The following is a 26,447-nucleotide window of genomic DNA, read 5'->3' on the forward strand; positions in this document are numbered from 1 at the left end:
ACAAACTCAGAAAACTATCCAAGATGAAAAATCATACTATGGAGATCTTGCCAGGTTATAAACTAAATCTATCAGCTATCTATAAACCTCCCAGGTTGGCATTGTCTGATGGGGTGGTCTTGGGTTGTCACTGCTCCCATTGAGGTCTGCCTGGAGCAGAAGTCTCTTTCTGTTCTCTCTTGCCTAATGCCCATGAATGAGTTTCTAAAACTGCTTCAAGATCTACAAGAGTGTTGCATCAGAAATGCCAACCACTCGGTCAAAAAGCTACTGTAAATTCCTATTTATTAGTGGCTGGAAAAAATTTTAGTTCACCTCAAAGAAAAATGGTTTGAAAATATCTACCAAAACTAAAAATAAATATACTAAACCTAAATAACTCAAATGCCTTCTAATTACAGGGCACTAGAGGATTGAATTGTGGAATATCATCAGCAGTGTAAATAGGTAGATTATACCTGCAAGTGACAATATGGATGAATGTGCTAGAAATCTATTGAGGGAAAAATGCAACACCAAGGAGGCTACATAAAGTATGATACTCTTTGTAAATCTCAAAAACAAACCAAACTACACACAGAGAGAAACTACTTTGAAATTCAGGGTATGTATGCTTTTCAAAAGAAATGAAGCCCAATCTAAACGCTAGTATGAGTTACTTGAAGGAGATTTTCAACAGGAAATAAGGCCCTTAGGATCTTTCTGATATCATCTTGTCATATTCAGAGTCTAATGTTGACTATGAGAACTTACTGTGTGGTAAAAGCAATTTATTACTTAATATATTAACTTTATTAAAAGTAATGTTATTGTCTAAAATGAATGTTCTAAAGAGAAATAAACACAAGCAAAACAAAATCGTGTTTAGGATCATATATGTATGAAATAAAACTGTTATAAAATATAGAACTATAAGTATTAATTACAATACTCATAATTTATAGTGACATATGTGTTACTTATTAATTTGTGGTATTAAAGTTTGTGACAAAAATATTATACAAATTTCATGTACATATCCTCTAACCCCAAAATTTCACTTTTAGGAATGTATTGTATTAATGTATTCGTATATGTATAAAATAAATTATTATAAGAATATTGTTATTTTTCTAATTAAAAAATAGAAACAACATTTATCATTAGGAAACTAATGAAGATGTATCAATGAAGATGTACACAGTGAAATTAACTGAAACAATTTTAACAAAGAATGAAAACTACTAACTGATTAGGCTTCCATTTCTCATGGGAACTGACAAATTTAGTTTGGTTAGTTGATTCATGCAAGTTTAAACCTCCTTTACTTGATTATTCATAAAATTATGACAAAAGTAGTTGTTTGTTTTCATTATCACCGGTTTCCTATGTTTTCAGTTTTTCGGTGATCATCAATATTATAACATAAGGGAAAAATCAGCTTAAATATGTATTCAAAGAATGATATATAAACTTATGCATATAGATGCATATACTCTCACATGCACATCATCTGCTATGCCTCCATATTACTGGCAAAAGTGTAAAATATCTTAATTCTGATAGTGAGGATATGTCTCAGTAAGTGTTTTTAAATTTTTGTGCGTTCAAACATCCCTATAAAACTTAGATAAATTCAATAATTCTTCCTTTAAGAAAAATGCAGATGTTTACAAAACAGTGAAATTTTCCTATTTCCTATTTATAAAACTCTCCATTAGTCTCAAATTAAGATCTACTACTTTCCCTTAGAAGTTATAGGCTAATATGAAAACGGAAACTAGCTTTCCTATATCAATGGAGTAAAACGGAAGGGAGGTAGAGCAAGATGATGTCAAGTTTGGTGTCTGTTCATTGGTATAGGAAGACTGTCCCAGGTCTTTTAACCAATTAATTCTGCAGGGCTTCCCTATATAAATAGCAGAATCTTTATGCCAAACTAAAACTGTCATGTTTTTTATATACAGAATATTTTTAATTTATATTCTAACAATGAAATAATAATCTATATTAGCAATGACAAATTTAAGTTAATATAGTAAATAAATTTAAAGAATACAGAAAATCTTGTTATTTATTAAATGAGTTGATATTATATACTGTTTCCAAATATGCTTGACTATTGGTTTTTCTCAAATACACTGTCATTATATTGTTTTATCTTTTAGGTTTTAGAATGAGGGGCTTTATATTCTTGGAAAGAAATAAAAAAAAAAAAGTATCTACTGATTCAAGAGGAATATAGTGCCAGTCTAGCATTTGATGACAAATTTGCAACCAACTGGTGATAGAAAAGTGAAGGAAAACTAACAAGAAATCTTTTCAGGACTATCTAACTTTGACAATGTGGTTCACAAATGTCACACAAGTATATTTTCTTGGGACCCTCTTGACATCCATTCATTACCTCTTTCATACTTAGATATTTAAAACGATACATATAAAGAATAAGATTGGTAAAACAATGTACATACATCTAAGATATATCTCATCGATGAACCAGTAAATACATAAACACATTTTACCTGACTGGTATGTATAACTACTTCATTTTTCTCCTTATATTTCAACAAAATAAATAACATATTGTTATAAATGAAAAGCAAGTCATAATAGATAAATAAAAAGTAATTCTTTAAATATATTTAATATAAGCGGTTTGTACTTACTTTATGAGAGATGCTGGCAGATTCCTTAAAAAAATATAAATAGTATGTTTAATTACTTATAAACTTGTTATTTTTCCCTTTCTTTGGACTTTTAATTATTCCTGGAGATGAAATAAGGGAAATCAAACTAGGCTTTTTATTAGGTGGCTATATTTATTGGTTCTGTAACAAGACAAAAAAGCTTTAATTTTATGATCTGATCAAAAGGCTGAGGAGAACTTGGGTTACTTATTGCTCATATTAGAAAAAGCTCCTTAAGACAAATCCACTTTATGAAACAAAATGGAAATGGTTACTTAGAGTTTGAGCAAGTACTTCCTTACATTTCCCCATATTACATTTCCTTTGTTAAATGAAGATACTGGTTTCTATCCTTCCCCCCTACATTAAAGAATTATTTGAAGGACCAAGTGAAATGATATATAAGCAAATACTTAGGGTATATCTGTTAGATTTAAATTAAATTAGTACTTATTTGTCACTATTGCTACTATTGTTATTTGTTATTATATTTGGACTGTCTTACTTTTTTTGTTTGGTTTTGTTTTGGTGAGACAGAGATTTACTCTTGTTGCCCAGGCTGGAATGCAATGGCTTGATCTCGGCTCACCACATCCTCCGCCTCCCAGGTTCAAGCTATTCTCCTGCCTCAGCTTCCCAAGTAGCTGGGATTACAGGCATGTGTCACCACACTAGGCTAATTTTGTATTTTTAGTAGAGACGGGGTTTCACCAAATTGCCCAGGCTGATCTCGAACTCCTGACCTCGGGTGATTTGCTTGCCTCAGCCTCCAAAAGTACTGGGATTACAGGCGTGAGCCACTGCGCCTGGCCAAGACTGTCCTACTTTTAAAGTTAGAACTTTTGGGTGCCTTTTGCCTCTAGTTACTGTACTTTTTTTTGAGAGGGAGTCTCGCTCTGTTGCCAGGCTGGAGTGCAGTGGCGGATCTTGGCTCACTGCAACCTCCTACTCCCTGGTTCAGGTGATTCTCCTGCCTCAGCCTTCCAAGTAGCTGGGATTACAGGCACGCACCGCCCCCCCCCCCCCCGCCCCAAGTTAATCTTTATATTTTTAGTAGAGACAGGGTTCACCATGTTGGCCAGGATGATCTCGAACTCCCAACCTCAGGTGATCCTCCTGCCTCAGCCTCCCAAAGTGCTAGGATTACAGACGTGAGCCACCGTACCTGGCCACTGTATATATTTTTATCCTGTACCCCTCGCCCCTTAAAAATGCAAAACTTACTAGAGTGGGAACAAAGGGGTAGACACTTGTCTTATGCTGATCCCCTGGGTTCATAACGATATGATGTTGATAAGGAACCTGAAGAAATGGGAGGAAGTTCCACTTCTGATAAAATGGGCTGATTTTGTTCTAGAGAGAAAGGAAATTATGAATATTTATTCCACTATTTTATATCCTTAATGAATCAAAGCAAATGTTAGCAAAACTGAGTGAATTAAAACTTTAATTAGAAAATTAATAAGTTGTGGCAAATTTACTTAGAAAAAGTAATAGTTTAGATACATAAAATTTACCTTAACTGTGTCTACATTTATATCAAATTGCAGAATTGAAAAATTATCAAATTAAGACCACGGGAGAAAGTTATCTATGTAGGGAAAAAAAGTATGTTTAAGAAAGGAAATAAAAAAAAAACACCAAAAAACAAAAAAAAAACCCCACACAACCACAAGGTGCGTGTCTCAACTTAATCCTTTTCTATGTGTGTTGGAAGTTAGTCTGGTCTTTGGAGTCAGAACTGAACTTTAATTCTCTTTACCCAAGGCACTGGAATCCACGACCCCGATGGAATTGCTTAAACTGTCTGAGCATTACTTACCATGTAGGATTATATCTGTTAAAATATAACGAGAAATTTGCCTAGTAACTAAGTATTCTAGTAAGTTCCAGAGCCTTTGAACTGACTTTACAAAGATTATTTTTAGGAATTAAATATAAAACCACAACAGCATTTTTTCCTCAGGAGAATTTTCTCTTAATAGAGAGTGAAAAATAAGTGTGTGTAGAAAGTCAATGGGTCTTTAGAATTGTTGGATGGTTACGTTAAGAGAGGTACAAAATGAGAATGCTACTGGAAGTATTTTGACAAAATGTAGGAAAGATATTTATAGCAACAAAGAAGTTAGTAACGATCTAAATTCCTAAAACGACAGGTTTTATTTGGAGCATTCTATTTTTAAGTGTTCAAAAACAGATGTTTCTATTATAAAGGTTTTAGAAAGCATGCCTGTTCTGTGTTGAGATAGGTAATAATTGTCAATTTTTTAGATGAATTTACTGTGTTCCAAGCAATTTTTGTAAAAATTAAATATATGTCATCTAATAAAAATTAAATATATGTCATCTAATACAATCTTGCGGGGTTAATGCAGCTCTCCGTCTTTTCAGTTAAAGAAACTGGACCTTGGAGAGGTTAAGTAACAACTCGTGGAGCTGGAGTTGGAATACAAGTTGCCTGATACCAAAATCTATGCGCTTTCCCTACACACGCAGCAAACTTCTCTAGTCCGCAGAGGATGGATTACATTAGGAGTCCCCAACCTTTTTGACATCAAGGACCGGTTTTGTGGAAAACAATTTTTTCCACGGATGGGGCGGGGGTATGGTTTGGGGATAAAACTGTTGTACCGCAGATCATCAGGCATTAGAAAGATTCTAGATCCCTTGCATGCAGTTCACAACAGGGTTCACTCTCCTGAGAATCTAACGCCAGAGCAGATCTGACAGGAGGCCGAGCTCAGGCTAATGTTACTTTGCCTGCAGCTCACTTCCTGCTGTGCTGCGTGGTTCCTAACAGGCCAAGGACCCGTATGGGTACCCCCTGTGATTTGGGGACTCCTTGATTATATGACCTCCTGTACCTTGAGAATGTTTACACTTCAGATATTGGGGATAAATTTCTCTCTCTCTCTCTCTCTCTCTCTCTCTCTCTCTCTCTCTCTCTCGACGGAATCTCGCTCGTTCTCAAGGATAAAGTGCAGGGGCGTGATCTCGGCTCACTGCAAATTCCGCTTCCCGGGTTCAAGCGATTCTCCTGCCTCAGCCCTATGAATAGCTGGGATTACAGGCGCCCCCCACCACGCCCAGCTAATTTTTGTATTTTTAGTAGAGACGGTTTTTCACCATGTTGGCCAGGATGGTCTCGATCTCTTGACCTCTTGATCTGCCCGCCTCGGCCTCCCAAAGTGCTGGGATTACAGGCGTGAGCCACCGAGCCGGCGGATACATTTCTTAATGGGATAGAATGAATTGTGTGAATATTTGAGAGAAGAAACAGCCAAAATAAGATGTTTTACTTGAAATTATCATTTATATGAGTAATTTGTCAGTTGTTTTACATAGTGCTTCTGGTACACAGTGCGCTTAATTTCCTGGTAAGAAAAAAAAAAAATTCTCTAAAAATACACAAAAAGAAAATCCTACTAAGTGGTGTTAATTTTATTTTATTTGAATAAAAATTACCCCTGTGAAAACTTCTGCAGATTCCTTTTAGGGGAGGAAAAGAAGAATTAACATTACTTTCATGATTAAGCTTTGGAGTCATGCTAGAATATTAGGGGTAATTAGTTAAATACTCAGAGCCCAAGCCACTACTACTTAAAAATTATGTCATTTATTAGGAATTTAATACATTAATTAAAAATTAAAACATTTATCATCAGAGTCATCACTATCAAAATAGCACATGAATAAAAATGTTTTATTTTAAATTTTTATGAATTTTTTATTATTCATACAATATCAAATGCCTACAGAAGGTGACAAGGGACACAAAATATTATGACACAGGCCTGGTGAGGTATGTGGACATACCCTTTCTGGAGGACACAAATGTTATCTTTAAGTGACTGTCAACTGTCCATTTGAAGGTGATACTTACAGCTTGGAAGAAGAGTAAAGTATGTTTCCTAGTCCCTGACTAGGAAGAGTGCAGGCTGCACCTAAGGCCACAAGGTTTGTGGTGCCACCATGCTTCTTCCTTTCCCAGTTACTTTTTCCCATCACGTTTATTGTTTGGGTATTTCTACCATGGCAGGTGTACCATTGAGGTACACAACTTCTAATCTAATCCTTTATTCGGCCTCTTATTTTTAAACAAAAGAATCTCAAATTTTAAAGTGCACCAGAATATAATGTTGATGCTGCTAGCTGAGGGGCAACACTTTCAGAACCTCTGCTCTAAGAGATATTGAGAGGTTTTTCAGTATAAAACTATGTTGAAGGCAAATGGCAGCCTCTTGATTTAACCCTGGCTTCCTTTAAAATTCAATTTCCTCTGAAATCAGATGTCTGATACACACTGTCAAAGTGCACAAAACAGGAAACCAATGTTCAGATAGTTTCAATCTCCCTTAAATACCATTGAGTTTGGGTTACAATTTGATGAACAATCTAATTGCTAAAAATCTGCCACATCTTGGTGAAGCTGCTTTTTGATGTTAAAAGAAAATATCTCTTACCTCACTGGAAGAGCTGCTAGAAGGTTGCTTGAGAAATAATATTAATAATCAAAGTTTAGTGACCAGAAGAAATCCCCAGCATTATTTCTTTAATTATACCGGTTGTTTTAGATAGACCTCAAATTACCTATGTAATCATTAGTATGGTAGATTGAAAGTATTGGCATAAAAACAACACATTAGGTTTCTCAACTGTTCATCATTGTTTACCTTTGGAAAATAAATAAGAGATAAAAATCACCTTATTATTGAATGGAAATGTCTCAAGAGAATATAGCGCAATTTAGGTGAGTACTATTAAGGTGGGAAGGGAGAAATTGTTATTTTAAATAAATTCATACATCTCTTTTTAGTTTACTGAGAGAGGAAATTTACAGATATTTCCACATGCCATTGATATTGTAATATTACCGTTAAAAATGTGAACAAAAATTTTTCAAGAAAATAAACATTTCTCACCATTTCATTCATGTTTCTTGTGGTTTCCTTAAATACAGAAGAAAAATAATTAGACTTATTTTCTCCACAGCTTTGTTTATAAAGTATTTTCTCCAGAACAGAAAGGGAAAATTTTCTTTCCCATAAGGAGAATCCTAACAATAGAGTCACTTTTATTATATAAGTTTTGTATAGATTATATTAGAATTTCCCATTTAGTAATAAATATACAAGCAGTGGTAAACCGGAATGTGAGAACAATGAGAGGAGGATTTTGCCTGCTGTATTCAGAGTATGCCTCGAGTCTAAGATAGTCTTCTCCAATACACGTTTGTCTAATAAATGAATAAACACACTATTATAATAATTTAGGCATTGCATTGATAAACTTCATTTTACTCATCATGATTCATTAGAAAAAATATATCTCCAGGCCAACTACTATGTTTTTGGTAATGCATATATAACATTTCTGTTATGAAAATATTGATTTAAATTTAAATGAGTCAATTTTAAGAAAAAAATTGCATATCAATCTAAATAGAAGATTAATTTTTTAAGAACAATAATGAAAATTGGGGAATTTTTTGGAATGAAGACCACTAAGTGACAAGTTCTTCACTCCTCATGAGATCTTAGAATTAAGTATATTAGTTGATTTATGCAAAAAAAATATATTTTTCAGCTGAATTATTCACAGAATTTTAAAAAGAGAAGGTAACTTTGGTCTCATTCTTTATAAATAGCTTTGGTTTTCAAATATGATTCCTTGGGAAATCCAGGTTAATTTCAATTTGGGTTAAAGTATCACAATATTTTTTGTTTCCTTTTTTGCTATAGATGTGCTATCAATATATACCTTACAGGAAGAAGAACAAATGTCCTCCTGAAAAGAAAGGAAAACGAAGAGGGAATATATAATTCGCTGAAATGAGTATAACATAATTTCACATAAATGGATAGCAAAGGAAACACAACCTTGTGAGCAAAAGAATGCAGATAACCATTAAGAATAAATTATTTCAAAGATATCTGTTTTAATAATATAACAACTAAATCTTTTACTAAGACCTTTTTCATATTGCTCCACTGCATTTTGGCAAATCAATGAAAACATCACCATTTTAACAATCATAGCTAAAAGCCTCATTTTTGGTGAGAAAATGACCTATGTTTGATGGAAAAAGAGATGTTATCAAAGATTAATACATTAAAATAATTACATTTTACCTCATTGGGGAAAATGGCCATATTCTTGATCTGCTTACATTTCTACAAACTAAATAAATTTCTTTTATAACCTTCATCAAATAAAAAAGTTAAAATATATTTAATTTAAGGAGTTAGGACTTACTTCCTGGGAGATGATGACAGATTACTTAGAAAAGGAAAAAACAATAATCACTTGCCTAAATTATATTTGTACTAGCTATAAGGTATCAGTTTACACTCAACATCCAGTGGTAAATAACATATTTATATTTTTCTGAAGTATAGGATGAAGTTGACAAAAGTTTTACTCCCCACACAACTAATTTATCATATTTTAAATAACTTATTTTGATATTGTGTTTTGAGTTATTAATAACTGTAACAAAATTTTCCAAAATATGAACCACAAAGAAGAAAAGAAGTTTTTCTATTTCTTCTACATAATTTTAAATTTTCTTCTGTTTTTTAAAGGGGTTAAGCACATTGCAGGAAAAAAAAGGAAAACCCTCAGGCAACACTAAAAATGTCTTTTATGCACCCCTGCCCAGAAAAATCATTTGGGAATTAACATTTAATATGGACCCAGAAAAATCATTTGGGAATTAACATTTAATATGGACCCAGATGAATATGATTCCTTATTTCAGAAATGTAGAATGATTTCCTGTCACTCTTCTCCCAAGATGCAGAATTTTCACCATAGTTTCTGAGCTAATATCTTTATCATTGGGAACTATTTAAAGGAAAAAATGCACAAATTTAATCTGGATAATTTGAACGCGTAGATTTTTGGTCTTATCACATATAAAGACTTGGTTTAGGGCATGTCATGTGTTTACTAAGTGGAAGAATTAAAATGTCTTACCTCTCTGGAGGAGTGATGCTCCATATGCTATATAAAAAACAAAAAGTCATACAAGTTTCACTTTTATCACTTATTTGAAATGTAAATCTGTCTTTCCATTTTGTTTCTTTTGTTTCTTGGTGGCAAGGGAATTTTAGTCACCTGATTCTAGGAACCTTTAGCTGTATAAATTTTCTTTGCAAAATTCTCTTGGTTTCCTATAATGTTAATGAACAAATCATTGTATACCTCAAGTGAATTCTTGTCATGGTTTAATATATTTCTTTTAGGAAGTAGGTAGGTTCTTAGTTTTTGAGTATTAACTGTTACACAGTTTGAAATATAATTCTATTCGTAAATGTGCCACCAAATCTTAAAGTGTTAAGCCTCTGGTGTAATATTTTATTTTACTTCACTTATAGTGTTAGAATTAAAAATATTGGGCAAGTGCTTCTGTCAAGTGGCATAAATAGTTGAAGATTAATTTTTAAAGTATGAAAACCTGTCATACAAGCTCAATTTTGTACTTATGTTCTCAACAGATTGTGACAAAGTTAGCTTTTAATATCTGTGGTCTGTCACTTGCTAGTGAAGCCACCATATTAGTTGAACAAAATTGTTTTATTTAAATAAAAGATCGAAGGCAGTTATTGACTAGAGAGAACAGGTGCAAAGTCAGAGTAGATCATAAGAACAATCAAGCTTGGTGGGTGTGAGATTGCCAAAGTATTACTATAATTTTTTTATTTACCTAACTAGAATTTTTATCTAGCTTTGCCCATGAATTGTCTCTAAATTTAAGAAATAACAAAAACTTGTCAAGATTTATGTGAGAGATATGAAGACATAGATGAAGCAAAGAACTCTGATCACCCTAAATAAATGGTGTGCTTATGAGGAGTAAGATGCTGAGTATGGGAAAGGTATGGATGGTGCCAGCTACAGGGTAAGGAAAAAAAACTGAGTTACTTCTCAGGAAGTGAATAGAGTAAATGTGTGTGTGCGTGCTTGCGTGCGTGCGTGTGTGTGTGTTTTCAAAGTACTTCACTCAAAGTAATATTGCCATCCTTATCATTTTTTGATGTGAATATTAGTATATATTCTCTCAAGAAAAATATAATGCTTTGAGAAGTTGAGGAATTGTTTTGCATTAGGTTATTTTGCAAGTAATTTACAAAGTCACCCTGGTTTCCTGTCTAATCTTCCTAGATTCTGAACTAATGTAATCAAGAATGGAGAAACTCTATGACTCATTTGAGAGATGGTTTTGGAGTCTACATTTTATCTGTGGCTTTTCTGCACTTTCAGAGAGATTTGCCACGGGAATGAAAACAGTTGCCTGGTGAATGCAAACAGACGGAGATGGAAGTAAAGGCCGTTTAACCTGTAAGTAAAAAATCTCCACAGAACTATTAAGAATACATCAAAGTGTGTCCACTTTCATATCTTATATAAGGGAGGTCCAATGCTGTTTTTGATTATAGGTTTAAAAGTTCACACACTTAATTTTCTTGTTGCCTACCTCTGCCTTCATTTGTATAAAATATTTACCCTTATATTTAAATTAGAATAGATACTTATAAATGTTTCATTATACTTACATGCTTTGCAAGAGCAATGGCCAAAAGGCAAGTAAAGATGAAGAACTTCATGTTTATTGAGTCCTATGAAACAGGTATGTAGCAAATCAATAATAATTTAACTCTCTAAAATCACACATTTCCTCATTAACTCTGTTTTAATTTATCATCACAGATAACTGGGAAATAGAAATGATCGATAAAAGTAGATTCATTTGAGAAACATGGGTATGAATATGACAAGCTTTTTACTTTAATACATTTTTAAGATAAAATTTATTAATAGAACATAATATAAAATCATGGTTTCTAAAATATAAAACATATTTTCAGGAATAGAAAATTAGTAGGAATATTGGTCCTATGTAGAATTGGTTAATTTATTTAATTTGCTCATTCAATAAATAATTGCTACCACATGCCAGGCACTATTCTAGACATGAAGATATGTTGATACACACAGCAGGTGTAATCTACCAGGCCATATTATTTACAATTCTTCAAACTTGTGGAGAACAATCACTAGAAATGCAAAATAGAACAGAGACTCATTTGCAGCTTTTTTCTAGGTGTGCCGAAAATACAATATGGCAAGAAGTAGTAGGTAGAAATAATACTGTGGGTGCATCTGACTTCCTACTTGTCCTAGCTTGACCTGGGACTGGCTACTGAAGCTTAGCAAGTCACTGAACATCTCTGCCCCTCCTTTCAGACATTTTAAGTAGTGAAAGACTTTACATGATTGCTTTGACATAAATCAATTTCTAATAGTATGATACATATAAATCCATGGATTTTCCAACCACATATCAACTCAACTTTTCCTGTGATTAAACAAAGAACTGAAAAATAAAGTTACGTTACTCAGTATCTTGCTCATTATATCTTACAAATATTGAATTAATTATTTTTAAAAACAATTTTTTCACACAGTTTTAAATATGCCAGTGAGCCGTAAATATGCAAATCTAAAGAATGTGCACACATAGGTATTATTTTATGTCATATACAGAGATTTGCATTATCTGCTTGTTATTAATTTCCTTTTTTTTAAAATTTATTTATTATTATTATACTTTAAGTTGTAGGGTACATGTGCATAACGTGCAGGTTTGTTACATATGTATACTTGTGCCATGTTGCTGTGCTGCACCCATCAACTCGTCATTTACATCAGGTATAACTCCCAATGCAATCCCTCCCCCCTCCCCCCTCCCCATGATAGGCCCCGGTGTGAGATGTTCCCCTTCCTGAGTCCAAGTGATCTCATTGTTCAGTTCCCACATATGAGTGAGAACATGCGGTGTTTGGTTTTCTGTTCTTGTGATAGTTTGCTAAGAATGATGGTTTCCAGCTGCATCCATGTCCCTACAAAGGACACAAACTCATCCTTTTTTATGGCTGCATAGTATTCCATGGTGTATATGTGCCACATTTTCTTAATCCAATCTGTCACTGATGGACATTTGGGTTGATTCCAAGTCTTCGCTATTGTGAATAGTGCCGCAATGAACATATGTGTGCATGTGTCTTTATAGCAGCATGATTTATAATCCTTTGGGTATATACCCAGTAATGGGATGGCTGGGTCATATGGCATTTCTAGTTCTAGATCCTTGAGGAATCGCCATACTGTTTTCCATAATGGTTGAACTAGTTTACAATCCCACCAACAGTGTAAAAGTGTTCCTATTTCTGCACATCCTCTCCAGCACCTGTTGTTTCCTGACTTTTTAATGATCGCCATTCTAACTGGTGTGAGATGGTATCTCATTGTGGTTTTGATTTGCATTTCTCTGATGGCCAGTGATGATGAGCATTTTTTCATGTGTCTGTTGGCTGTATGAATGTCTTCTTTTGAGAAATGTCTGTTCATATCCTTTGCCCACTTTTTGATGGGGTTGTTTGTTTTTTTCTTGTAAATTTGTTTGAGTTCTTTGTAGGTTCTGGATATTAGCCCTTTGTCAGATGAGTAGATTGCAAAAATTTTCTCCCATTCTGTAGGTTGCCTGTTCACTCTGATGGTAGTTTCTTTTGCTGTGCAGAAGCTCTTTAGTTTAATGAGATCCCATTTGTCAATTTTGGCTTTTGCTGCTGTTGCTTTTGGTGTTTTAGACATGAAGTCTTTGCCCATGCCTATGTCCTGAATGGTACTACCTAGGTTTTCCTCTAGGATTTTTATGGTATTAGGTCTAACATTTAAGTCTCTAATCCATCTTGAATTAATTTTCGTATAAGGAGTAAGGAAAGGATCGAGTTTCAGCTTTCTACTTATGGCTAGCCAATTTTCCCAGCACCATTTATTAAATAGGGAATCCTTTCCCCATTTCTTGTTTCTCTCAGGTTTGTCAAAGATCAGATGGCTGTAGATGTGTGGTGTTATTTCTGAGGACTCTGTTCTGTTCCATTGGTCTATATCTCTGTTTTGGTACCAGTACCATGCTGTTTTGGTTACTGTAGCCTTGTAGTATAGTTTGAAGTCAGGTAGCGTGATGCCTCCAGCTTTGTTCTTTTGACTTAGGATTGTCTTGGAGATGCGGGCTCTTTTTTGGTTCCATATGAACTTTAAAGCAGTTTTTTCCAATTCTGTGAAGAAAGTCATTGGTAGCTTGATGGGGATGGCATTGAATCTATAAATTACCTTGGGCAGTATGGCCATTTTCACGATATTGATTCTTCCTATCCATGAGCATTGTATGTTCTTCCATTTGTTTGTGTCCTCTTTTATTTCACTGAGCAGTGGTTTGTAGTTCTGCTTGAAGAGGTCCTTTACATCCCTTGTAAGTTGGATTCCTAGGTATTTGATTCTCTTTGAAGCAATTGTGAATGGAAGTTCATTCCTGATTTGGCTCTCTGTTTGTCTCAAATCGATGCAATTAAAAATGATAAAGGGGATATCACCACCGACCCCACAGAAATACAAACTACCATCAGAGAATACTATAAACACCTCTACGCAAATAAACTGGAAAATCTAGAAGAAATGGATAATTTCCAGGACACTTACACTCTTCCAAGACTAAACCAGGAAGAAGTTGAATCCCTGAATAGACCAATAGCAGGCTCTGAAATTGAGGCAACAATTAATAGCCTACCAACCAAAAAAAGTCCAGGACCAGATGGATTCACAGCTGAATTCTACCAGAGGTACAAGGAGGAGTTGGTACCATTCCTTCTGAAACTATTCCAATCAATGGAAAAAGAGGGAATCCTCCCTAACTCATTTTATGAGGCCAACATCATCCTGATACCAAAGCCTGGCAGAGACACAACAAAAAAAGAGAATTTTAGACCAATATCCCTGATGAACATCGATGCAAAAATCCTCACTAAAATACTGGCAAACCGGATTCAGCAACACATCAAAAAGCTTATCCACCATGATCAAGTGGGCTTCATCCCTGGGATGCAAGGCTGGTTCAACATTCGCAAATCAATAAACATAATCCAGCATATAAACAGAACCAAAGACAAGAACCACATGATTATCTCAATAGATGCAGAAAAGGCTTTTGACAAAATTCAACAGCCCTTCATGCTAAAAGCGCTCAATAAATTCGGTATTGATGGAACGTACCTCAAAATAATAAGAGCTATTTATGACAAACCCACAGCCAATATCATACTGAATGGGCAAAAACTGGAAAAATTCCCTTTGAAAACTGGCACAAGACAGGGATGCCCTCTCTCACCACTCCTATTCAACATAGTGTTGGAAGTTCTGGCTAGGGCAATCAGGCAAGAGAAAGAAATCAAGGGTATTCAGTTAGGAAAAGAAGAAGTCAAATTGTCCCTGTTTGCAGATGACATGATTGTATATTTAGAAAACCCCATTGTCTCAGCCCAAAATCTCCTTAAGCTGATAAAGCAACTTCAGCAAAGTCTCAGGATACAAAATTAATGTGTAAAAATCACAAGCATTTTTATACACCAGTAAAAAATAACTTTTTAAAAATTTATGTAATAAAAGATAACGTTAAATTTTTATTTAATTTTAGTAGTTATGACTTACTTCTTGGGAGATGCTGGTAGATTCCTTAGGAAAAGAAAAGATAAGACATCTTAATTATATATCAATTCAAATACTACTTTCCACCATGCAATTTCCCACTTTTTCACAAAAGAACAAAACTAGGCAAATCATTAGGTGATATTCAGGGTATCTCTAGGCATATGTTATGCACCATTAGTAGAAATATATTTGAAGGCCGGGCGCGGTGGCTCACGCCTGTAATCCCAGCACTTTGGGAGGCCGAGACGGGCGGATCACGAGGTCAGGAGATCGAGACCATCCTGGCTAACACGGTGAAACCCCGTCTCTATTAAAAAATACAAAAAAACTAGCCAGGCGAGGTGGCGGCGCCTGTAGTCCCAGCTACTCGGGAGGCTGAGGCAGGAGAATGGCGGGAACCCGGGAGGCGGAGCTTGCAGTGAGCTGAGATCCGGCCGCTGCACTCCAGCACGGGCGGCAGAGCGAGACTCCGTCTCAAAAAAAAAAAAAAAAAAAAAAAGAAAACATATAATAAATTCCTCTTATCCAGTTTACAAATTTGAGAATGGACACCATGACTCCTGAAGGAATATTGTTATTCAGTGACCGCTAGCAAAAGAAATGGTATTGAACATTTTTTTCTAGAGCCTGGTCCTGTAGAAATCTAATCTTGCTAACTTTGAATGTTACAGTTGTAGTCATCATCCACAAATTATTCTTATCATTGCTGCACTTTTTATTTCCTCTCATTCTGTAACTCTAATTTTATGCATAAAGAATAATAATTTGGAATAAAGGCAGTCTTGTATAGAATTTAATATCTGGAACTGGATGCCAAGACGTTGTCTACATGAGAAACTGCCTTGTCTCACTAGATAAATGATGCTCTTTTTTCTGTATAATAACAAATATTAAAAAATTCAATTTTATGACCTAATTAAATAATCAAGAGAAATATCTGTCCCTTTCTGGAAAAAGTTTAGTTAAAATCAGTCTTTTTCTATTAAATTCTTGTAGTTTCCTACAGTAGCAACACACAAATAATTCTGTACCTATAAAAAATTACTAACTTAATTATTTTATTTAAGAGTTGGCACAACTATTGGATTGTAGTTATTAAAGATGCCACATTTTAAGATGTAGAATACTATATGTGGAAATGCGCTAAAGAATACTGCAGTGTTTCCATATAGCTATATATTCCTCAGATAAGGAAACGTGTATTTAGTTTTATGATAAATGCTGAAAATTATAGTGTTGAGCAGATGTCATCTATCAAAGAGAAGTTTTGAACATTAAAGCATTTTCTTTACATAAAAAATCGACTTTAAAATCAAAATGTGGCAAAATGTTAGTGTATTAGCCATCCACTGGTAACTATAATTTACTTTTAGCTAAGCAAAAATATTTTAGTAAGAGGAATGACTGAGGCCAATTAAAAAAGAAAAAGATAAGAGACAGATGGTTAAGTCCAGTGGAGTCTAAGGGAGAATAAACTATTGTTTCCATGTGAAAAATGGATCAAGGAAGTATCTTTCTTCTTTTTCCCTAAGTTAGATATATATAGTGTATGCAATTCAGCACCTTACCTTTACTATCTAATTGACTTTAAAGTCAAGGAGACTGCAAAATCTGCCATGGCATATACCTAAGATACAGAGATAAGTGAAGTAACAAAGACTTTGAGCACCATCGATAAATGGTGATCTTCTGAGGGCATGTACATTTGGGGAGTAAGGTGGATTGAAACTGGTAACTCTTGTTAGTAGTGCTTTTTAATAGTATTTTGGCTAATGATTTGTGGTTTATTTGTCTTCTAGAAAATATTATTTAAATTTATTTGAATTTCTACATTCAAAATGATTGGAACATTTTCCCTCTGGTTAATTTAATGTCTTCTTTCAAAAGAAAGTAAGAAAGAAGCAAACAATGCAAAGCTCACTGGAATAGGACTATTAGGATAGGTTATTGTCTTAATTTGATTCCCTGGGTTCATAACCATCTGAGATTGGTAAGAAGCCTGAAGATACTGGGGAAAGCTTAACTCTGGGTAATACTGGTTGATTTTGTTCTGTAAAGGAAGAAAATGATCAATATTTATATTAGTATTGAATCTTCTTCATGGCTCAGAGCATATCTGAGCAAAATTAAAACTTTTTAACATAATATATAAATTATGTCAGATTGACCAAGGAAAAACATTTTCAGTATAAAATTCAATATCATAGTGCTTACATTCAGAAAGTGAACTTTAGAATTAAAGAAATCATGTGGCTATTTTAGTATTTCTGTTGAAGTGAAGCTTTTTGCTGAGTGTAAAAAGCAAAAGAATGTGTGTGAAGGGAAGTGGAGGCTTATCAAGAAATTTGTCTGAGTTTTTCATTCATTTTTCCACATCCAGTTGAAGAAGCTTTGCAGTTGAAGTAGGGACATCTCAGTTTACATTCCCTTTCCCCTGGGCTGGTTGCTTTACTTCTCATAAGCATCACGTACCTTGAAGTTTTATATCGATTGAAATATGAAGAGTGGTTTTTATAGTACCTGTCACATATGTGCATCTGAAAAATTTTCTATTATGTTTCTACTTTGATTTTGCTGTGAATACTTAACCAAAAATTCCTGTAGAAATTAAAGGTGGAATCACTTAAAATGGTATCTTCACTCTTGAAGAATTTCCAGTTCATGCAGACGATAATTAAATAGGTATGTAAAACGTGTTTTTTGTATTGCTTGGGGATAAGTGTTAAATGGACACATGATTACAACAAACAAGGGAAGAATACAATTAAATTTATTTAGGCAAAGTATAAAAAAGATTATTAGGGCAATTAGAATTTTCTAAAAATAAAATAGTTTTATTTTAGAGATCTTGCTTTAACATGCCCAAGATTTAAAATGGATTTTTTGTCTGTGTATACATTTAATAAAAATTGCTACTTTTGGTACATCTTAGAAAATTTTCAAGCAATTGATTATATAACTTACCTGTATTATCTAGCATCATCCTCATAAAAACCTGTAGGATTAGTATTACTAAATTCATTTTCAGTTGAGAAAAATATAAGGTCGAGAGGTTAAATAATAACTTGGAGAGCTGAAGTTGGAAGGGAAATCACTTGACTCTGAAGCCTATCCTCTTTCTTTGCACTGCACATTTCTCTAGCCCACAGAGGATGAGTTATGTGATTTCCTATGGCTTAGAATGAGAGTAGAGAAAAGCTTATAAATTCCTGTTGCTACTTCATAGAGCTGAGTGATGAATTTTGTGTTTGTTAAACTATGGTGATATCTGCATTAGATCACTTTAATTCCTTTCTTTTCTTTCTTGTTTGAGAGTTGAGGTCTTGCTGTGTTGCTTAGGCTGGTCTTGAATTCCTGGCCTAAAATAATCCTCCTTCTTCAGCCTCCCAAAGTGCTAAGATTACAGGTATGAACCACCATGAATAGCCTAATAATTTATTATTATGTTTGCAATTCTTCCAAATTTAGTTGGATTGCTCATTTTTCTTAAAGGATAACTCCAGATATATTTGTTAACATAGTATTTATGTATCACAGTAACTACAACAGGAAAAAGTAACTTTATCATAAACGTGGTGTTAAACATTTCAATGTGGTGCTAAATATTTCATTGAGAAGAAATGATGTGATCATTTGGAAGAAGAAATAATTGTAAAATATATTCCTTTACTTGAAATAATACATTGTGTGAAAAATTTACCAGCTGCTTTAAGTCGATCTTTTCTTCCTTATTCAGTTCATTGTTCTATTAAAACCCAAAGGACATATTAGAGAAATACAAAATGAAAATGTTACTAATTATATTAATTTTTTTGCAGATTCCTAAAGGAGCAAAATGATAAATAGCTTTACTTCAATGACATAGTAATAATTGTCTCTACATAATTTTAGGAGAAAGTTAGGGGTGAGTAATTATTCAGGGTCCAACCCACTAGCACTAAGATACTCTCATTTATTAAGAATTACATATGTTACATTATTTATCACCAGGACTTTTTCTGTCAACATAATAAAAGGACTAAAATATGTTTTATTTTGAATGCTTTATTAATTTAACATTTTTCAGTCAATTTCATATGACTACAGAGTACAGGCAGGTGACAAAAAATATGCAAAATAGACCTGGTGAGGTGTAGTAAACTAAACCCTACATGCTCGTTGTTGAAATGACAGACATGGCTTAAGGCTCTCAGATTGAGATCAACACTTAAAATTAAGGAAAGACTAAGGCAAGCTTCCTAAGGCACTGATTATAAAGAACTTAGGCTTTGTCCAAGGTCATGGGGCACTGGACAGTAATCCACGATGACACTGCCTGCTCTTCTAGGGTACTCTTACAACCAGGGTCTCCACCACAGAATGTTTCACGGGTTGGTGACCTACACAAACCCTAACCCAAATCTTCATTCACTCTTTTTTAAATTTATTTATTTATTTATTTATTTATTTATTTTTTATTATTATTATACTTTAAGTTCTAGGGTACATGTGCATAACGTGCAGGTTTGTTACATATGTATATTTGTGCCATGTGGGTGTGCTGCACCCATCAAATCGTCAGCACCCATCAACTCGTCATTTACATCAGGTATAACTCCCAATGCAATCCTTCCCCCCTCCCCCCTCCCCATGATAGGCCCTGGTGTGTGATGTTCCCCTTCCCGAGTCCAGGTGATCTCATTGATCAGTTCCCACCTATGAGTGAGAACATGCAGTGTTTGGTTTTCTTTTCTTGTGATAGTTTGCTAAGAATGATGGTTTCCAGCTGCATCCATGTCCCTACAAAGGACACAAACTCATCCTTTTTTATGGCTGCATAGTATTCCATGGTGTATTATGTGCCACATTTTCTTAATCCAGTCTGTCACTGATGGACATTTGGGTTGATTCCAAGTCTTTTCTATTGTGAATAGTGCCGCAATAAACATACGTGTGCATGTGTCTTTATAGCAGCATGATTTATAATCCTTTGGATATATACCCAGTAATGAGATGGCTGGGTCATATGGTACATCTGGTTCTAGATCCTTGAGGAATCGCCATACTGTTTTCCATAATGGTTGAACTAGTTTACAATCCCACCAACAGTGTAAAAGTGTTCCTATTTCTCCACATCCTCTCCAGCACCTGTTGTTTCCTGACTTTTTAATGATCGCCATTCTAACTGGTGTGAGATGGTATCTCATTGTGGTTTTGATTTGCATTTCTCTGATGGCCAGTGATGATGAGCATTTTTTCATGTGTCTGTTGGCTGTATGAATGTCTTCTTTTGAGAAATGTCTGTTCATATTCTTTGCCCACTTTTTGATGGGGTTGTTCGTTTTTTTCTTGTAAATTTGTTTGAGTTCTTTGTAGGTTCTGGATATTAGCCCTTTGTCAGATGAGTAGATTGCAAAAATTTTCTCCCATTCTGTAGGTTGCCTGTTCACTCTGATGGCAGTTTCTTTTGCTGTGCAGAAGCTCTTTAGTTTAATGAGATCCCATTTGTCAATTTTGGCTTTTGCTGCCGTTGCTTTTGGTGTTTTAGACATGAAGTCTTTGCCCATGCCTATGTCCTGAATGGTACTACTTAGGTTTTCCTCTAGGGTTTTTATGGTATTAGGTCTAACATTTAAGTCTCTAATCCATCTTGAATTAATTTTCATATAAGGAGTAAGGAAAGGATCGAGTTTCAGCTTTCTACTTATGGTTAGCCAATTTTCCCAGCACCATTTATTAAATAGGGAATCCCTTCCCCATTTCTTGTTTCTCTCAGGTTTGTCAAAGATCAGATGGCTGTAGATGTGTGGTATTATTTCTGAGGACTCTGTTCTGTTCCATTGGCCTATATCTCTGTTTTGGTACCAGTACCATGCTGTTTTGGTTACTGTAGCCTTGTAGTATAGTTTGAAGTCAGGTAGCATGATGCCTCCACTTTGTTCTTTTGACTTAGGATTGTCTTGGAGATGCGGGCTCTTTTTTGGTTCCATATGAACTTTAAAGCAGTTTTTTCCAATTCTGTGAAGAAACTCATTGGTAGCTCTATCAATCTTTTTTAAAGTGGTTCTCAAAGTATACGTGTATCAATATCCCCTAGAGGCCCTGCTAAAATACAGATTGCTTAGCTCCAAACCAGAGTTTTTGATTTAGTACGTCAGCTGTGAGGCCTATGATTTTGTGTTTCTGTTTTCCAGGTGTGATAGTGCTACTTATCTGGGAGCTACCGTTTGAGAGCTGCTGTGCTAGACAATATTGAGAGGGTTTCCAAAGAGAAATGATGGTGAAGGAAACTGGCAAGCTCTTAATTTGCACAGGAATGCAATTTCCTGTAGAGCCATGTATGCATTTGCAGAGAGAATAGGGCAGAATAAATAATTCTTCTTCTCAAGATAGTCAATTTCAGCCACTCAAAATAATTTTGAGTCATGTATGTGATTTTTCCATTTCTCCCTTTGAGTGTTTAGATGTAAATTATCAAACTATTGTATGATACTATTAGAAAGCTGCTATTTCTTTGATTTTAAAAGAAACCATATCTTATCTCAGTAGATGAACTGCTAGAAGTTTGCTTGATAAATTGAAATGAAAATATAAATAAAATATTTTGGTAATAAGAATAAATTGAATGCTTGAATAGCAGTAGTTACCTTAGATATATTCCACATTAATTACCTAATCATTGTACTAAACACCAAAAGAAGGATCTAAATAGGTTTCATAAGTTCTTTATTTATTTTTATTTTTTATTTTTTTTTTTTTGAGACGGAGTCTCGCTCTGCCGTTCAGGCTGGAGTGCAGTGGCCGGATCTCAGCTCACTGCAAGCTCCGCCTCCCGGGTTGACGCCATTCTCCTGCCTCAGCCTCCCGAGTAGCTGGGACTACAGGCGCCCGCCACCACGCCCGGCTAGTTTTTTGTATTTTTTAGTAGAGATGGGGTTTCACCGTGTTAGTCAGGATGGTCTCGATCTCCTGACCTCGTGATCCGCCCGTCTCGGCCTCCCAAAGTGCTGGGATTACAGGCTTGAGCCACCGCGCCCGGCCAGGTTTCATAAGTTCTTATTATGAATCACCTTTGGAAAACAAATGGGAGGGATTCACATTATCTGTTATTTAAATGGAAGTATCTCCATTATGAGAATAAGGGCAAATTTAAGGGAATAAAAAGAATGGATGCAGGCTGAAATTATAATTTTTAAAAATTATGAAATTATTTTCTGGATTATTAAAAGAGAAATATTCCAGATGTTTTACAGACTATTATTAGTATTTAACATTAGGTATACATATTGTCAAATATAATTTAGATGAATAAAAATATCTCACCATTGTATCTATTTTATTTGCAGTTTCCTAGTTAAAAAAGAATTAGACATATTATTCCTGTAGCATTGTTTACAAGGTATATTCTACTGAGTGTAAAGAGAAAACCCACCTACCACAAAGAGAAGCATTCGTTTTCATTTTATGGATTTGAATGAATTATATCGAAAGTGTTCATTTCATAATAAACGTGCTAACAGTGGTAAATTCAAATGTAAGCACCATGAAGGAGGGATTTTGCTTGTTGTATTTACTTACTGTGGTGTTTCAGAGCCTTGAATATTGTTTTGGATACATTTCTTCCTCAATAATATTTGTTAAATGAATGATTGAATACACAAAATTAATTTAGTCCATAGTTGGATAATTATTTTTAACTTTAAGTAACTGTAAACATTTTAATGTATATTTGAAATACATAATTAGGACTTAAACCTGTGATTTGCAGAGAGATTATAAAAGTTTTCATTAAAAATAAATGTATTTAATTTTAAAAGAGAAAATTTTGAGGTAAATATTAAAAATTAACTGAAGGAATTAAAAATCACAAAATTACTGGGTCTCTATTCTTTGTTGGAAATAACTCTGGAAGTGTTTAGTGGATTCCTTGATTCTTGCACAAATTAATATGCTTCAATCGAATTATTCATTGAATTAGGACAAGTGCATGCTTTTGTCCTATTTTTCAAATTTCTCTTATAACAAGTATACTTTTAATGTATGCTAATTTCAACTTTACTAAAGATTAGATTTGAAATCAAGGTCTTATACTTGCTAGAATTTGGAGCAAATGTCCTTCCAAAAACAAAATTGGAATTGATTGAAATCCTGATTCAAGAGAGACCTAATTTTCCATAATTCTTATATAGATTTTTTAGCATAAAATAATCCTTTAGAAATACATTAAATGGTCATCCAAAAAGTCAAGAATTAGTGAGGTGAAGAGTAGATGATTGATCATAAATAACTCCATTCAAAGAGATGACACTTTGAAAAGTTGGTTCACAAATGGGCCACAAATACGTTTTCATGTGATCCTTTCACCTAATTTCATAGCAGTTAAGACAATAAAAACATCACTCACTTTACACTTGGAGATGAAAAAATAATACTCATACGGAAAATAATTTACAATTGATAAAAATACACCCCGTTAATCAAACACAACATTAACAAATGAATTTTACCTGACTGATTTGGAAGACCATATTATTGTTTGGCTTAAACTTCTGAAAAAAATAAATAATATTCATTTTATAGCTATATAAAAATGATAAATTATTTTAAAATATTTAATGTAAGGAGTTATGACTTACTTCTTGGTAGATGCTGGCAGATTCCTTAGAAAAATAAATTAATATATTTGATTACTTATTTTTGAAATATTTTATTCATACTACCCAAATTAGTATCAATCTGTACCCATTACACAGTAGCTCAAGATAAAATACTTGGTATTTTCCTGAATTACAGAGTGAATTTGACCAAAAATTTTACTCTCCTCAGATAATTAACTTATTATTATACGCTAGTTAAATAATTTAATTTGAACTCTTAATATAGTTGTGGGATAAGCTGGATATAATATTTTTGCAAATGCTAACAGCAAACAGCAAAGGAATAATTTTATTTGTCTGCTGCACGGTTTTCTTTCCTTTGTTTTTCTCTCTTTGATTTCTAAATGAAATATATAGTAGCATAACAGGGCAATTATTTGGCCAACCTTAAAGAGCTTTGGACATCTTGTTTGCAGCCATGAGCAAGAAGGCATTTAGAAATAAGCACTTAATATAGATGTAGGTGTACCTGAGCCCCTTTCTCCCTAATAATATGTAATGGACTCCTGTCAGTATGTTCACAAGATTTTGAGTCCTCACTATTACTTCCATACTAATATCACCATTATTGGATAATTACCAGAGAATCAAGTGGAAAAGTGCACAGATCTAATCTTGTTACATTTGGATGCATGCATTTTGGTTTATTCTCCCCATACGTTCAAGCAAAAATTACACTTCAAATTTTCCATAATTCTATAACTCTGCTGTTACTGATCACAAAAATGAAACTAACCAGTACATTTATGCTATTATGTGGCAGGAATTGTTTTCATAATAAAGTGCCTTGTCTCCCTGGAAGAGGAGGAGTGCCTTATCTCCTATATAAGTCACAAAAAACAAACACAAATTTAATTTAAAATACCAATGTGAATCTTTGTTTCTACTGTTTAATGGCAATAAAATATTATAACACTGCTTCTTGGAAATTTAATGAAATGAGGCCTCCTTTAACAAATTATCTCTGTTTCTAATATTGTCAATAAACAATGAAAACATTACTCTCAATTTCCCCGGAAAGCTCTGAAACAAATGTCCCTTGATTTTTAGCTGAGTGTCTTTGTCTATTAAATGGAACAATTGAGGCCAACTATCTAATTTTTAAAAGTGGAGGAAAGAGAGTGGTTACATCTGGTAACCGCCAGTAGAGCATAAGATAGAAGAAATTATTGATCCTGCATATTATTGATTATTAAAGCATTGTGTTTTTTTTCCCCTTTTTAAACCAACTTGTTCATATTTAAAATGAAATTCTCACTTTAGATTTACTCAGTTGGCTACACATTTAAGAAGGCACAAATGCCTGCGTGTATATATCTCTTACATATGGGGATGTGTATTATAAAAGAGTACACTGAGCTCTGTAAAAGTAAACGGTGACTTTATGGGAAGAGTGACATGTTGGAGCGGGAATGAGATGGGCATGTGAGTATTTTTTTCCTGAGAATGAGGGTGCTAATAATGTTAAAAGATTAAAATTACCGGTAGTACAAAGTGTATATATGTATGTATATATATGTATCTATATCCATGTATGCAAAGCACTTTTATAGGTATTGTCTATTACATACTTACAGTCTTGTGACATGAATATCATTATTATATCCTCACTGGGTTATTTGGCAAATAATTTACAAAGTTGCCACTGAAGGTCTAGAGCTACCTACTCTATCCTCTGTAACATGTCCTTGTGTATATTTTATCATCATGGCTTCTTAATTACTTTTATCAAGAGAGTTGAAATTCTGTTACTTCATTGCAGCTACTTTTGGAATCCCCAATTATAGTAGTGAGGCTTTCTTACACTTCTAGAAATGTGCTGCAGAGTGGAAATAATCCCTCCAGGAATTTTCAACATATTATAGAGGAAAATTCCTGCTTTTTTTCCTGTACATATAGCCTATCCAATACTATAGTGAAGTCACTTTGTAGAAAGATTATTTGCCTGAACACTCTGTTGTAAGGTAGAGTCAATAATGCCATTGATCATGGATTAAAAGGTCACATATTTAGTCTCTGTTTATTACTATTAATGACTGAATCTTCTGCATATAGTAAAAAGTTCATTCTTCTTATATATTTAAATAAGAATGGATATCACTATATGTCCCAGTATGCTTACATGCTGTGCCAGAGCAACAGCCAAAAGGCAGGTAAAGATGAAGAACTTCATAGTTGTTTGGTCCTGCAAAAACATGTATCGAAAATTAATCACATAATTTATAATTCCAAAACTTATACATTCTTTTATTTATTTATCTATGATTATTTTTATACCACATGATTGAGAAAAGATCATGAAGACTGAAAGCATTTGCTTTTGAGAAGCTCACAAATATAAATATGAATATAATAGTTTATTTTGAAAGAGACTTTTTTTTTCAACAGAACTAATTTAAAGGCATGTTTGGTAAAATGTGGAAGATTCATTCAAATATCATTGGTTCTTGGGGTTAATCTCCAATGATAGGCATTTTGTGAAGAATGATTATCAGAAAAAAACAAACAAACAAACAAACAAAAAAAACAGGAACTCCTTTTTTTTTTTTTTTTTTTTTTTGAGACGGAGTCTTGCTCTGTCGCCCAGGCTGGA

General features: G+C 33.9%; 2 protein-coding genes across 12 annotated transcripts in view; one reads left to right on the forward strand and one right to left on the reverse strand.

Annotated features, from left to right (window-relative positions):
* CSN2 (casein beta) overlaps window positions 1-26,447 on the forward strand; it is a 183,136-nt gene that overhangs the window by 48,835 nt on the left and 107,854 nt on the right. For all 3 annotated transcript variants that reach the window (XM_078002660.1, XM_015138546.3, XM_078002659.1), the window contains exon 2: window positions 10,836-11,012. The gene's annotated coding sequence lies outside the window, so the exon portion shown is untranslated. The remainder of the gene's footprint in view (window positions 1-10,835; window positions 11,013-26,447) is intronic.
* PRR27 (proline rich 27) overlaps window positions 1-26,447 on the reverse strand; it is a 46,845-nt gene that overhangs the window by 6,906 nt on the left and 13,492 nt on the right. Inside the window, exons 2-12 of one of the 9 annotated variants that reach the window (XM_078002656.1) lie at window positions 25,977-26,039; window positions 23,705-23,857; window positions 22,521-22,547; window positions 15,219-15,242; window positions 11,228-11,290; window positions 9,648-9,674; window positions 8,430-8,456; window positions 7,592-7,618; window positions 7,133-7,159; window positions 3,894-4,022; window positions 2,649-2,672 (exon numbers count right to left, since the gene is read on the reverse strand). In XM_078002656.1, coding sequence (XP_077858782.1) covers window positions 2,649-2,672; window positions 3,894-4,022; window positions 7,133-7,159; window positions 7,592-7,618; window positions 8,430-8,456; window positions 9,648-9,674; window positions 11,228-11,290; window positions 15,219-15,242; window positions 22,521-22,547; window positions 23,705-23,770 — 441 coding nt within the window. In that variant the 5' untranslated portion in view covers window positions 23,771-23,857; window positions 25,977-26,039. The other 8 variants (XM_078002657.1, XM_078002652.1, XM_078002655.1 and 5 more) reach the window with 8 other exon arrangements.

Source organism: Macaca mulatta, chromosome 5, assembly GCF_049350105.2.
Source record: "Macaca mulatta isolate MMU2019108-1 chromosome 5, T2T-MMU8v2.0, whole genome shotgun sequence".
NCBI classification, from domain to species: Eukaryota; Metazoa; Chordata; class Mammalia; order Primates; family Cercopithecidae; genus Macaca; species Macaca mulatta.